The sequence below is a fragment of the Vigna unguiculata genome, chromosome 2 (assembly GCF_004118075.2).
Source record: "Vigna unguiculata cultivar IT97K-499-35 chromosome 2, ASM411807v1, whole genome shotgun sequence".
Taxonomy (NCBI): Eukaryota; Viridiplantae; Streptophyta; class Magnoliopsida; order Fabales; family Fabaceae; genus Vigna; species Vigna unguiculata.
Window position 1 is genome coordinate 27,061,184 of NC_040280.1, and position 16,374 is coordinate 27,077,557.

At 25.4% G+C, this 16,374-nt stretch overlaps 1 protein-coding gene across 2 annotated transcripts; it reads right to left on the bottom strand.

Moving 5' to 3' along the window:
- Positions 1-12,135: 12,135 nt before the first annotated feature.
- Positions 12,136-15,015, bottom strand: LOC114166785 (bifunctional nuclease 2). 2 transcript variants are annotated; one of them, XM_028051616.1, is made up of 10 exons: positions 14,607-15,015; positions 14,187-14,381; positions 14,035-14,087; positions 13,863-13,919; positions 13,397-13,462; positions 13,245-13,316; positions 12,966-13,075; positions 12,747-12,838; positions 12,588-12,652; positions 12,136-12,444 (listed from the first exon to the last, which is right to left on the bottom strand). In XM_028051616.1, the coding sequence occupies exons 1-9, from the start codon at positions 14,878-14,880 to the stop codon at positions 12,600-12,602; spliced, it is 972 nt and encodes a 323-aa protein (XP_027907417.1). In that variant the 5' UTR covers positions 14,881-15,015; the 3' UTR covers positions 12,136-12,444; positions 12,588-12,599. The 2 variants fall into 2 exon arrangements, with proteins under 2 accessions (XP_027907417.1, XP_027907425.1); XM_028051624.1 differs by lacking the exon at positions 13,863-13,919.
- Positions 15,016-16,374: the final 1,359 nt, after the last annotated feature.

Genomic DNA, 16,374 nt, shown 5'->3' on the forward strand with positions numbered 1-16,374 from the left:
CATTTATGTTAAACCCTCCATTGCTAACATCATAAATTGAATTTTAAATGAAAAAATAAATTAATGCATTAAATGTTTTAGAAACATTGAGAAGTGAAATAAGTTATATTGTAGCTTTTAATATAATATTAATTACTTTTATCCATTTATACTTTCAATAAAATGAGATAATAAATAACAAAAATTAACACAAAAACATTTAATGTTTTAAAAGCATAAACGTCGAAAAGTGAAATAAATATGTTAGCTTTTAATGTAATATTAATTACTTTTATCTATTTATACTTTCAATAAAATGATACAATAAATAACAAAAATTAAACACAGAAATATTTAATGTTTTAAAAACATAAACGTCGAGAAGTGAAATAACTATGTTATCTTTTAATATAATATTAATTACTTTCAATAAAACAAATAATAAACAACCAAAATTATAAAAATTTTAATAAGGATAACATTAATTAAAATAAAAAACTCTTTTGTCCATTCATCAGTTTGTTTTTAGCTTCTATAAAATAAATCTAGATTGACATATAATAGTTGAAATGTAATAAAAATAAATTTTTTAAACCAGTTTGATGTGGAGTTGCGTCAATATAATGAGAGGATCACAGTATCCAACAACAACAAATTTATAAAAATCTGAAGAAAAAAAAAGCCTTTTGAAGCTGGTTACGGTTAAGAACCAGGAATGAAAAAATAAGAAAAACAGTACAATACAAAACACAGAAAACAAAAAAAAATACAAATGACAAAAAGTTACTCCCTCCGTAACAATACATTATCGTAACAATACATTATCGTAAACAAAATGTAAAATTAGCAAAAGAAATGGTAGTGATCATTTAAACAAATACTTTTCCACTATAAAATGAATTTTTCTCTGTCTATTAAGCCAACATTGATATGTAGCGGATTCACATGTAACAAACAAAGAATTGAAAGCAGCGAAAGGGAGTTAACTACCTCCGTATTTGTGTTTGACCTTGTACCAGACAAGAAAAGATGAAATAGCATTGAGATATTGGCACGGCTCAATCAAAACCTCAAAATAAAAAAAAAATTTAAGGTTTGAATGAGCCGAGACAATAGCACAATAGCTACATCATAGAAAAGTAATTATGTTTGTTCGATGAAATCGTTCGATCGAAGGAGGGTTTTATAGTAGAATGTGTGGGGAGAGTGTTTAAGAGACTCTGAAAATGGCATTTAAAGGCCCCGACTACCAAAGCAAAAAGCAGCGACAGAGCATTAAAACGCCTTACCGTTGTTTTCCATTTCTTAACCCAAAACATAACGCTTTTAATGTTGTTTCACAACCGTTGTTTTCAACTTCAGATTGAATTCTTGATTTTATCCGAACTTTTTTCTTCCACCGTCTCAACTGTTTTGTCAGAACCTAAGCATTTTTTTCTTTCTATCTACCTTTCTTCCCTTTAAAAAAACTAATATTTATACTGAAAACAATAATTTTATTTAATTTCTTTATTATCTAGACCCTAATGCTTATCCAGATAGTTTTTTATTTATTTTTTTCTCTAAAATAACCTCCAATCCAACTTTTATTTAATTTATCTATAACAATTAATAGTAAGATTAGATTTATTAACTAATTTTTATACAATTTTCTTTTTCTTTTTCTTTTTTTATCTTTATCTTCTTAATAAATTTTTAGTTCCTATTGTTATGTAATTGTTAATAAAAATTAAAATATTTAATAACTAATTTGTATTTTATTTAAAAATTACGTGTTTTTTATCATATAATTATAACATTATAAAAAATAACTACAGATAACTGTATAGTTACATATACAATTTTGTACAATTTTAATGTAAATTTTGATAACATAAACGGTTTTATTTTTATAATTATTCTTTTATTATAATCTTTTTACCGTAAAAAATAAGTAATATTTATAGTTTATCTCAAAATAGTTAATATTTAATTTCTGATATACTAGTATTAATATTTTTTTCAATATAAATTTTTTGTTCTTTCACTTTCAATGCAAATTGGAATTAGCATTCTCTCTTCAAAATCTTGGTCAAATTTAGTGACTCGACTTTAGAAATGTGTAAATTTAGTTTTTCTCAACAAAATTTTTCTTTTAACAAAATTTTACTAAGTTTATTTGATATTTCAAACGCAGTTCTCGATCGACTACCATTAAAGCAGAAATGTATCAAATGGTGTAAACAACTCAAATGTATCATGAAACACATTTAAAATATTAAATAAACTTGACAAGGATTGGTTAAAAAGATAAATCCACACATTTTTAAAATTGAGACACTAAATTGAGTCAAAATTTTGAAAATAAAATAATTTTAATTTTTACTAAATTTTAAAAGACTAAAACATGTTTAACTTTTTAAATTATTTTAAAGTCAAAATTCATTTTATTCAAACAAAAAATTTATGATATTGATGAGAATATTTGAGTGACGAAGAAGAACACTCTTTTATGATATATATATATATATATATATATATATATATATATATATATATATATATATATATATATATATATAACTTTTAATTCATTTTATCATGTAAATATCTTTTGTCATCATAACATTTAGCATTAAGTATATGATAATGGTGAAAATATTTAACTAACCAAGAAGGACATTTTCACTTTCACATATAATTATTAATGTTGCATAGACAATATAATAATTAAACACTTTGCTTCTCACAATTTTTTGGATTATTACAAGTACTATAGTAAAATAAATGAAAAGACTTTTCTCCAGGAACAATACAATTATACATGACGATGAAAAACAAAGGTACTGATAATTATAAAATGGTTAAATAAGTTTTTTTTTATCGAATATCGTTATATATTCTTTATCCAATATTATTTAAGTATTGGTTACTATATAATTTAATGTGATTAGGTTTAAAATATCAGTGCATCCGATTTTTTTTTATTAAATCCATTATTATTATCAAAATTTTATTTTTGAAAATAAAAAAATAAACTTTATTAGTTAAAGATAAATAAAACAAGAAAATTGCATATTATTAACATGTATAATCCATTATTAACAACGTAAATTTGTCATAAAATTATGTTCACGAACCAAATGATGGTTAAAAATTCGTCAATGAAGTGGTTGTCGGTAAACTTTTATGGCAGTTGGAGAAATTGATTGATAATTATTGATGACCATGAATCCGTCGATAAATATACATCAATTACTATCAGATTTTGACCGTTAGTAACATCTGTTGATAAAATATGCGAATGAGTCTCCTCCTTCCCTCTCTTATGTTTTTTCTTCATTTCTTCATCTTCTTCCTCCTCGTCACTGTAATGTCACCACTGCCACCTCCAACTCCTTCTTCTCTCATTCCAATTTGTCTTCCTCTTCCTCCACCTCATTTTCTATCTCCAACAACCACCACCATGTCATCGTCGTGCCTTCATGTCACCATCAAGCCACCATCGCTTCACATATAGTCATCCCCATGTCACACCACCTTCTCCTCCACTTATCTTATTTTTCTTCTCCTCTTCTTCTTACCCATCTCCCTTTAATATATAAAAAACTTCATCAAATTGAACGATAAAATTGTCGCCCAAATTGCTGACAAATTTACCAACAAATTGAGACTACTAGTACTTGTAATGTTAAGTTATTGAAGAAAACATTCATTGATAATATGAATTGTAATTTATCGATAGACGATATTAATTTTTTTCCTCGATAATTATAATGATAAGTTATCGACAAAAATATCTTATAATTTATCAGTGATATTTTCAACAAATATTACAATTTGATACTTTCACAAATAAATCAAATTGTGAAATTTGTGACAAAAAATCGCTAACAATATTTGAGTTTACCAACTTGATTGTCACGTGTAATAATAATTTGGTAATTAAAATAATTAAGAGAATGCTTGTAGTAAATGCAATTGAAGAAGTAAAAGAAGAAATCACTTAATAATGAATAAATATAACATGCAGTTCATTTATTGATTACATTAAGAAAAAGTAATTGAATTATCTTTCAATTTAAAAAAATAAATGTATAATTTGTAAAATGACTATTAATGTAGTATAATTCGATAATTAAGAAAATAATTACAGAGAGTAAGAAGCCTATATCAAGTTGCTTCTTAAATATTATGAGTTCAATTTAATTTAATCAATATATACAAAAATGAAAAGAGTAGACTATGTATAAAGTGAGTAAAATTGGATTGAGAATTAAATAATTAAATTTTTTTCTTGTTTAGGGGAGACAACCTTAAATGCCTTGTTTATTATATAGAGGGAATAGTCGTTATCGTCATTCTACAATGACAGAGAAAATTTTAAATTTAAAATATTTCTAATTTTAAGATGATTATAGACGTATTTAACCTTTAGGAAAACAAAAATACTTCAACAAATATTTAATTTTGTTTAATTAATTATTTTTATTATAATCAATATCTATATACACATAAAAAAGAATATTCTCTTTTATGTTCATATTTATTTTTTCAATTTTATTTTTAAATTAAAATAATTAATTTATTAATATTATTTTTTATTTTAAAATTAAATTAATTGTTTTATTAATATTCTATTTTTAAGTAAACGTTCGTTTAAATGTAACTATTTCTTCGATTTGATATTTTTTTTTTAACTTTACTGTTATTTTAATTCTTAAAAAGTTAACTACAAAATAAATAAAAACTACTTAAAAAATTATAAAAATTATTTATATTTAATTATATAATTATAATATAACAATCATAATAATTTTATTCATTAATAGAAAAAAGAACAAACATATATGCATATGCATATGTTTCTATTAATAACTTAACAATTATGAATTATTTTAATTTAAGTCATCAATCTAAACATCAAAAAGATCATATTGATAAATTAATACTTAGCATTAGTCATCCTTACTCAAGACAAAACTTTAGATTGATTTATCTTTTAAACAACATCTTTTCTAAAATATCTTATGAAAATAAGGAAGTATAGGGTAAACAAATTCCCACTCTTGTAAATATATTAACTAATTAATCAATAAACATCAAACATTAAACAAAAACTATAGATGTTGTTAATTAGTTAATGATTTTAAGATGTAACATGTGGTGTTGAAAAAATATATTTAAAAGTCATGAAATTCAGGTAATAAAAATGTAAAATTGTAAATTCAGCTAATTAAAAATTTTGAATTAAAGTTTTTATTTTGAAGAATGATTTTTTATCTTAATTGTAGCATTTACATGTAATAAAGTTTGAAAAGTATTTTTATATAATTTTTTGAAATCTAAATTTAAAAAATGTATCTTTCAAAATTGGACTAAATATAAAATTAATTCAAACCCATATTTTTTTTGCCTATTTAAAATATGAGGACGTCATTTTCTCATAAGTAAGGTTAAATTTGTTTATTTTATTGGATAAAAAATATAGATCGAAGTCTTAAAATATACAGATAAGGAATTACATGGTTAGCAACTTTCCTTAAAAAAATTATAGTTGGCAAAATAAGGATTTTCTCATTAATTTGGTGAGCAAGTTGATATTTATTTACTTTTCTTTCCTTCGACGATTTTTTTTTTTTGTAAATTACAAATTAAAATAATAAATAATTTCAAATATTAGATCTTAATATAAATATAAATATAAATATAAATATTACTATAATATAAATTAATAACACTTATAAATCAAATTTTAATTATTAATTACAATAGAGTATTTTAACTTTAAAACATAATAATTTTTAAATTTATTTAATTCATTAATTTTTCCTCTAGTTGTTAAACTTGCGAGTCAATGCAATTCACTGAAAAACAGTCAATTCGTTTTAGATGGATTAAATTAAATTCAGTTTACTTATTAACAGTAATTCTTTATTTTGCTTTTTCATTTATATATTGTAATTATTTATTATTTTTAATTACATAAGTTGATAATTAGATTCTTTGTAAGGATTGAAATGTTTTTTAATATTTTTGAATAGTCGGAATGCTTTAAGTGATTGACACTTTAACTTTTAATTGTTATCTTTATATTTATATCAACTAAAAAGTAAGACTAATTGAATTAACTTATTTTTTAACTAAATTACAATGAATCGGTTGAATCATTTTAACATTCTAAACTCATGGTATGTATATGTGTATAAAATAAATTCTTAATGTACTTATGATATACATGATGTAATATATATGAAATTGTAGGGAATCAAGATGTAGGTGTAAATTTTACATTGACTTATAAGAAAATTAAATTTCGTATAAGGATCAAAATTATTATCTTATTTTAAGATTTGTAATTAAAGTGTTATTCTTTGTTGATATAGATTGAGTTTATGTTCCATAAATAATATCCCTCCTTAATAATTATTGATATAATGCAATATCAGTTAACCATAAACTTTGAGTTTGCGGATAAATTAATAATTGAGAAGTGTTAGCATAGCAGTTTTTGCTCCTTGAGGAGTACCAAATATATGATTATTGGAATCTGGGTTTTGAGTATAAAGATTTTCCTGACATGTAAAAAATGGATCTAATCCCTCGAGGTGTGGCCAAAGATCTAATAAATTATTCCATCTCCCCCGGATCCCAAAACTGCAACATGAACTAAATGCCTTATCCAAGCCAAGGAACTTACTCCGAATAGTCCTGACAAATGATGATTGAGGCGGGATTCAACATTTTTAAACCACTAAAGACTTGGTTTCCATTTTGGTTGTAACCAACCTGCTATTAAAGATATAATAGAAAGTATTAATAGAAAAATAGCTTCAGTATAAAGATCCCCATTAGTACGTAAACCGATTATATACCACCACTGATAAACACCAGAATAGGCTATATTAACAAAGCCTAGAGCACCCCCTAAAGTAAAAGCTTCTATAGCTGGTTGACCAAAATGAGGATCCCAAATTGCATGAGGGAGTCTTCTTTTATTTTCTTTATAAATTTTCATATTTTAATTAAATATAGGAGATAATGATTCATATGATAAAGATTAAATGCAATATTAATGTATATTAAATATTAGTTATTGAGAATTAATGTTGAATGTAGAGGGTATTGTCTAATTTATCCTACAAAAGGATATTATACCCAATGGATTAAATGGTCAACGATCGGAGTGTACCTAGTAGATGTAGATCAGATGGCCAACCATTAGACTAAGAAGAGGATACCATGTACCCGACCAAACAAAAACAAGGAGAATGAATAAAAGATTACTGAGGATGACAATCTACACATAATAGACATTAAGAGAAGTTTGAGGATCAAGGATAATCTTCGTCCAATAAGAACAAATACACTTTGCAGGACAAAATATATATATATATATATATATATATATATATATATATATATGTATGAATTTGATAAAAAAATGAGATTTCTCTGTGTGAGAACTTTTTTGAGTTATTTGAGTTATGAGTTATAAGAACTCAACTTTGATATTATCATGATAACTTATGATGATTAATCTCATAACTTATTATTCATCTTTTTATATTTTCATCGAATATCAAAACAATGTACCTAATTTCTCATCGATTCTTGATCACAAGAAATAAACAAATATAATCTTCGTGTATATATATATATATATATATATATATATATATATATATATATATATATATATATATATATATATATATATATGTATATATATATGAGAATGCTAACCAGTTCCCTAAGGACACTGGTTAAGGAATAATAAATGTGCCTTAGTATCATCATTTTTACATTGAAAGCTCAAATAATTAAATACAATAATTAAAATAGTATAAATGAACATAATAAATTTTATAAAGACAAAATTACCCTTTTAAATTTTTACAAAACGAAGACCTTGAAATTTTTAAAGTCTCTATTAGAAAGAAAAAAAAATCAATTAAGTCTCAAATTGACACTTTAATTGTTTTTTTTTGTAATATTTTTAGATGTTTAACACTAGTTTTTTATTATTTTTTTTATTTTATACTTTCTTATGTCGTCTTTTTTTAATTTTTAGATGTTTAACGCTATTTTTTGTTGATTTTTAATTAAACTTTATATTTAATTATATTTAATTTTTAGCAACATTAAAATATAATTATTTTATTATTTAATTAGTTTTTAACTTTTATTTGTGAATATTAAATAAAATTAAAATATTAAATATACATATACAATATTTATGGGCATTTTTGTCCTTTAAAGAAAATAAAGTTGTATTAATAGTTATAGGTCAAATTTTATTTAATATTACACTTATTTATATATTTTTATAGAATCTAATATATATTAATTATTCTTAACCAGTAAACAATGGTTAACAAGACCCATAATTATATATATATATATATATATATATATATATATATATATATATATATATATGCAAGAACTTATTGGAGTTACGAGTTATAAAAACTCAACTTTGATATTATCATAATAACATGTGATGATCAATTTCATAACTTATTATTCATCTTTTTATATTTTCATCAAATAATAAAATAGTCTACCTAATTTTTCATCGATTATCGATCTCAAGAAATAAATAAATATACAGTAGAATATATATATTTTTTATTTTATTTGTTTGAGTTGTAAACTAAGAAAGGAATGGGTTTTGAACTTTTTGGTTATGATGAAGGTGTAAAGAAAGCCATAGAGGAGACACGAGGTGTCTTGCAGAGAGTGGAAAGAGCAGAAACATTAAATGAGGGAATCTAAATCCATTAATAAGCTTCCAAAGATAGAAGACTCCTCACACTGCCTCCAAACTGTTACAACCATTTGGCTCTCTCCATTTTCTGTTTTGCATAATCTATTAAAACCCCTTTCATCGTAGCTTCATTGTCTATTTATGACAACACTTAATACTATCACCTTTATTTCTCACATCGAATCTCCCATCAAATTTATGACACCACCACCATGCTTATCTCCTTATGCTAGTGCTATGCTATGCTATCTTCTCTCTACACCATTTTTCATTCCTATTACACTGCTAAACAACTCTTTCATTATGGTTATGTATTTCACTATAAATTAATTAATTTAATCTAAATACATTTAGTATTACTTTATTTTTTGTTATTGTGATTATAACTTCCCTGACAAATGTTAAATTTCAATGATAACGATATATAATATAATAAACAGTATGAAAATACATCAATTTGACACAAAACATCTGTTAAAAAAAACTTAGATTGTGTCTAAAAAAAGTTTAGTGTTGTGTTTAAAATACGTATGGGTAATGAAGACTTGCTGGCAAAGAAAATGCAGAAGAGGTTGAATGACAAAAGCTTGATGGTGTCTATGGAAATGTGAGACATATTCATATAATAAACTGCATCAGAAATTTCATCACAGGACACAAGTGCGTTTACATAAGTATTGCGCTTCCTAGAAAATTTGAAAAAGAGATTTAAATATGGATTTGGATTATTTGCTGAATTCTTTTTCTCTTTTTCTACTGTACTTTTATAATACACCTATTAATATTACTAATTTTAATATTTTAAAATATATTAAAAAAATATTTAATGGTGATAAGAGAATCGCACTAAAAAACTAATAAAAAATATGAACTCGTTGAACACAAATTTGTTAAACTTGTGACTACGTCCATATAAATTTGGGAGACATGCTTATACAGAACTTTGTATAAAAGGTTTAATCATAAAATGTCTATTGGGATCATGAGCAAGTGACATGCTAGTATCATAATAAAACTAGATGTTGAACCATGTGATTTCATTATGGATGATAAATGAACTTTTCATAATATATTTTGGATATAAGTATAAATACTAGTAATATTTAATTTTTTAATTGAATATGGAGACTATGATAAATATGATAAATTTGTGTTGTGTATATTCCTTCCGTCCTCATATTTGTTTTGTTGTTATTCGAGCATGGATATAAAAAGAGGTGAAAATAAAATTGTTTGGATTAAGAGAAAGATTTGAAGAAATAAAAGAAAAATTTAATAAAGTGTACGAATGATTTGATGATCGATAAATAAAAAATAGTTTTTATAAAATTAGTTAACTAAATATATTTTAAATTAATTATTAATTATTAAATTATATTTATCATTAGATATTACATTATATTTATTATTATTATTATAATATTAATTATTTATTATATTATAAATTTTCAATAAATGTTTTGAAAGTATCAAAATCTAAAAATAAAGATATATTAAAGGCATCAAAATATAAATTAATTATTTTATTTTAATAATAATTTTTATTAATATAATTTAAGTATTTATTATATTAAAATAAAGAATAAATATTTTATTATATTTATTCAATTTTAAGTAATTAATTTATTTGTTTAATTAATATAAATATAAGTTATTATAAACTTTCGAAAAGTAGCTTCTTCATTTTCCATTGCTGCATCTAAACAGTTGCTAACACACCTTTAATTTATTAGATCATCCAAAAATTTTGTATGATTTTTTTTCTTTAGTTTCATAACTTACTTTGAAGTTTCACAAATGATCATTTTAATATTTTATATAATTTTTTTACCTTTATATTTATTTATTTGATATTATAATTTAATATTTATACAATATAATTTATTTCTTATATTAGACATAGAAGAAAAAAATAATTTTTCTTCTAACATGTATAATAAGTTTAATAGTGCATTAATTACATGTTACATGTTAGTTTTTTCTTAATTATTTTTATTTTTTATCAACATGTTAAGTTAGTGTCGTACCACATGATACTATCAATGTAATATGAAAGTAACATGTGTCAATATTGATATTAAGTGTCATTGTCTTATTTTCGATGAAGTCCTTATTTTTATTTATTTTTTTTTCAAATTACGTTATCACATTTTTTTTTCTGAATTAAACAATGTTATCTCTATATTAGACCAATCTTATTTTTTATATATAATGTTATATTGATATTTTTATTAAATATTTATAAAATTAATTTTAAACCAACTCTAATATATTATTATTAAATTCCATTTCAATATAATAATATACTAGTTCTTTACTCTTTTTTTAAATGAAAGTTAAATTATTTAATAATATAATAATGTTTATAAATTATATATACAAATATTTTTATTAATTAAAATAAATTTGTATATTTTCTAACTTTTTTAATTAATAATTATAGATCTAAATTTTTATATGTCTAAAATTTTATCTATATTAATAAATCTAATAGTTTTTACATACTTTAACTATTTTAATTAAAATTAGAACCAAAAAAATAATTTAACTTTAATAAAAAATTATTTAAAAAGTAATTTATTTAAATGAAATCTTAGTTATTCTAAAACGTTTATTTAAATCTTATTGATATGGATTGAATATTTCTAAAATATTCGGTGATAGCTACAATTTCTATGAAAATAAAAATGAAAGGCTAATATATTTTATCAGCATGTTTAATTTTAAAATACTTTGAATATATATATTTTTATCTATTTTATATGAATATTAAGATCACAAAATAAGTAAGTAATTTTTAATAATGGGAAAAAATATATCAAAATATACCTTTAGAAGACAAATTTCACACTCTAAACATTCCTCCAACCAAAAAAAATGGGTTGATCCAAGTAGGCAACTCTAGAACCAGCCCAACAAGAAGTCTTCTGGACGAATTTTGACTGTTGAATCATATGTATCATTTACATCATACATTATTTCTTTCTGAATATAACTTAAATTCTACTATTGTCATAAAATGTTACAGACACCTTTAGTTTGTTTGGAAATAACAATAGGAAAGACAGTACCATAGATCAATATCAATACTATAAGCAAAAATTTAAAATCATCAATATCAACAACTTAAAAAATGCTATATTTATTCATTATAGTGTCTAAGTTCATACCCAAGTCATCAAGTATACATTTTATTTAAGAGTTTATTTTATCTTGCACAAACTTACACTGTTTGGATATAGAGTAATCTATTCAAGTTTGCATGATAGAAAAGCCCTTGATTTAAAGGGGAATAGAATAAATTTTGTAAGTTAAACATATTTGTATTTGTACGGTGCCTCAATTAAGAAGTACCCGTATAGATTAGCTTGCTTTTTTTGGAAAGTATGAAAATTGACTGTGAATTTAAAGCAAACAGAAGCCAATTCTCATTGATACCCATGACCCATGTCCAGGATTGAACAGCGAATACATACAAGATTATCATTGTCATTTCTGGGTATTGGCAGAAGCTTGACAATCTTCTACAAGGTATTGGCATTTCAATAATTTATGTACATAAAGTGGGGTCGAAAACTATAATACATAGCTGTACAAGATTTTGCTAGTTTCCTTCATTTCTGTAACCAATACCTCAATAAATCCCCGTCGAAAAATTAACAGGAATAACACATTACTCATACATTCCCCCACATTCTTCGTCAGAACTCACCCTGTCATCACATAAAAAATTTCAACAGTCAAACTACAAAAGACAACTTTATCCTTTAAAACTTCAAATTCCAAATGTATAATTTTTTTAAAACATCAAATTCCAAGTGTTTAAATATACGAAACCAATTATGGGCACAGTTACCTAACAAGCTAATTAGTGTTCATGGGCTGATTTACGAAGATTTGCAAGTTTGTCTCTCCATGTAGCTGCAAAAGCCACACTATAGTGCTTTAGGCATTCCATAACACAATAAAAAAAAACACACATACTAAGTATAATCATATACACAAGATATTTCACCTGCATCTTTAAATCTTTCCTGTTTGATAGCTATATGCATATTATGCATCATACTTAGTTCTTGAGCTACCAAATCTGGACCATCTACGGGGCTGTAGAAATCATGTAAAGTTTAACTTATATGACAAACAAATATGTAAAGGAGTTCGGTCTTGCAGTATCTCATTCACAAAATCTATGGCAGCAAAATTGGCACATAACAAAGTAACTATGTAATACCTGTCAAGCAATATATCATAAATAGTCTTTTTATTACGTACTCTGCCCATTCCATAACCAATCCGGATGGCATCTGTGAAAACAATTTCTTTACTTACATATATTGGAGCCTGCACAAATCAACTTTAAAATCATACAAGTGGATTTTCCATCATCTATGCACAGAATGCATTCTACTAGGAGTTTTGCATAAGAAGAGATGAACTATAGTTTCTGTTGATTCTTGCTCAACATAAGTTTTGATAACAAATATTGGCAAGGTCAACATAGAATTCATACCTTGCATCTATTTGCAACGTTAATAGCATCTGAGGGACGTGCATCCACACTGATAAGATCACTTTTCCCTGGCTGAAGGAATTATTAAGTTTTATAATGAAAGAGCATAAAAGAGAGGTGTTTTATCATTTGAGTTGAATAGTTTTCAAAACCTGGCTAATGTACAATCTAGCAAAGTAAGTGCTGACCACTCTCTCTGTAATTCTCACCATTATCACCTGAAAGTGTAAATTGAATTGAATTATTTATTTAATACCAAATGTATATTTGAAAATTGAATTGAACTGAAATGGGTGTTTAATAAGCAAAATAAGTTCAAGATCAATGCCATATTTTAGGCACATAGAGATACATATGATCAGGAAGAATGCATAACAACGGAAAGTTCCAAGGCAAATGACACAGTGATCCTCCTACATACAGGCGGAATCCCATGAATGCAAGGTAAAATAATGAAGCTAAAAGAATGATGTGGAATACTAGTCGTTGCAGCAATTTCACTACACCTAAAATGCAAGCATCAGAATAAACAAAACTTAAATGAAAAGAAAACAAAAAAACAGTAATTGATAATATGTCCACAGGCATCAATGTAAGTGGAAATGCTCAGCTTCATACTTCATGATCTAATCTTCCAACTAGATTTTTCACAAACTGGAACTGATCACGACAATCCTGTAATATCACCATATGCTAAGCATCAATCATAATAATAAATAATAATAATAATAATAATAATAATAATAATAAACACAACTTGAGTAACCACTTGGACCAGTTTTAAAATTACCTCACTTTCTCGTTGAAATTCCGCGTCCATAAGGTTCTCAATAGCAATCTGTCCTGAACCAACAAAGATACAAAGTTAATAAAACTTGAACTTTCCAAAAAATTCAGAAAAAGTCAAACAAACTAAAAAGCACGTCTACAAGTGACACCTACCTACAACAATTGGCAGTATATAGTCTCCATCACAAGAAATCCTGAGAAAAATCGTAGGGTTCTGGAAACGCTGTAGAAAGCTATGTCTCAATAAACTACTATCCGTTCTGGACAAGGGAATTGACGGCGCAGACGATTTCCATTGAGACTCCGCTTGGAATCTATTCTTCCACATATGATAGTGCGATAACGTTTCTGCACTAGTTTAAGTAATTAAAATTTCAGGCAATCATACACATGGATAGACCTAAAGGATGAAAACAACCAGAGTTACTACAACACTCTACTGTAATACAATTAATCCATTATAATTCGTAATCACTTTTTTCGTTTTTGAGAAAGCAGAAAAAGTGAACAAACACAAGGAAGCATTGCGTTTATTTATTTCTACCATCGCGATCAATGATGAGAGTGAGTAACCTGAGAGAAGGAGAGAAGCTTCGAGATAATCGTTGCCGAGAGAACCGTCGGAGCTGGATCTGCTGCGAGAGGAATTGCAGGAAATGAGGACGGATCGGCGGCAGCCTAAGCGGCGGGACCGGAGCGGCAGGAGGTGGAGCGGTGAGAAATCGACGGCGACAGAGTTGGGAGCGGCGCGGGCGGTGGCCGCGGTGGCCGCGGCGGCATTCGTGTGATCTGCGGCGGCGGAGCCCACGCCAGATACGGTGCGGACGCAGAATCTTGAACCCAGCATTTTGTATCGAAACGACGACGCAGATGCTGGGAAGAGAAGAGAGAGAGAGAGAGAGAGAGAGAGAGAGAGAGAGAGAGAGAGAGGGTGGTTGAGGTGAAATGGATTAGGAAGGGAACAGGTTGTTGGAGAGACTGGAGTTGATGCTATTATGGTAATACTTAATTATATGCTTAGTTTTATTTAATCACAATTAATTAAATTAAACCCGTTTTAATTGCGTGTGCTTTATGCCCTTTGTTGCGGATGAGATTCTTCTCCTGGCATTGCTAACTAATATGCTTTGCTTTGCTTTTATCACACTCATGCACACTTGTACCTCTTTCTGTTACAACTGAAAAAGATAAATTTGGGTTTAAACGGCTAATTGATTCAAAACTTAATTAAATTTTAAGTTTTTCTATAATGTAGATATTTTTAATTAAGTTGATTAGTTTTTAAAATAGTATTCAATATTTTTATAATTAAGTTTAATTTCGTTTTTAATTATGTTATGTGATTGTTACATTTTCTTATAAAATATATAATATATGACGAGTATTTTTATTAGTTTAATTAAAAAAATGCATTTTTCAACGACTTACCAATCATTACTTATCATTTCGTTACTATTATTATTGATAAAATTATCCTTCTTATCCAAATTTTTAATGAAAGGGTCATTTTAACAAAAAGGTTTGAAATACTCAATTGAAAATATAAAATTTTAAATGTTTAACAATATATTTTTTAATTAAAATGTCTAAATTTATAAGATATTTTAAACATGAATTAAGTGTTAACTAAAAATGATTATACTTCTTTTGCTGCAACAAATATATATGTAATCTTAGTTTTTGATCAAATAATGCATGACTTACTTTTTGAGAGAAAAAAAAGTTATCTTCTATCTATCATTCTTAATGTTGGATGTGGATAAGAGGTTAGTCATGGGCATTGGTTCCTCTTAAGTATTATGTTATGAATATTCTCTCTCTTTGTAACATCAATGTCTATCTTTCTATTTTTTTTCGATATCTACTTTAAAATTTAGCTGTCACCAAATTGGATCTCGTTCTAACAAGTGTCCCTTGGACAACAAAGATATTTTGACCTAGTTGTGATGCTGATATTTTTGTTCTCTGCTTCATTTCACAATTTAGCAAACGAGAAAGAAATATCTTTTATTTTTTTTTCAATTAAACTAAATAAGAATTTCTGATTTTTGTTTTTTTGCAGTATTATCATATATTGAAAAACAAATGTTAATACTAAAATTTTATATTATGTACTAGCAGTATTATACATAAATATAACATTACCACTTGTGTTTATCTCAATGCATAATATATATTTTTAGAATACTACTTATTCTCAGAAAAAAAAAATCAATATCACTTCACACACAAAGAAATTAAATGCCATTTTTCTTTCTTTTTTCTCAAGATAATATTCTTATAGAAGAACACCCATAATTCCCAACCAATATTCTTAAAATGATTTGTGAACAAAATACTA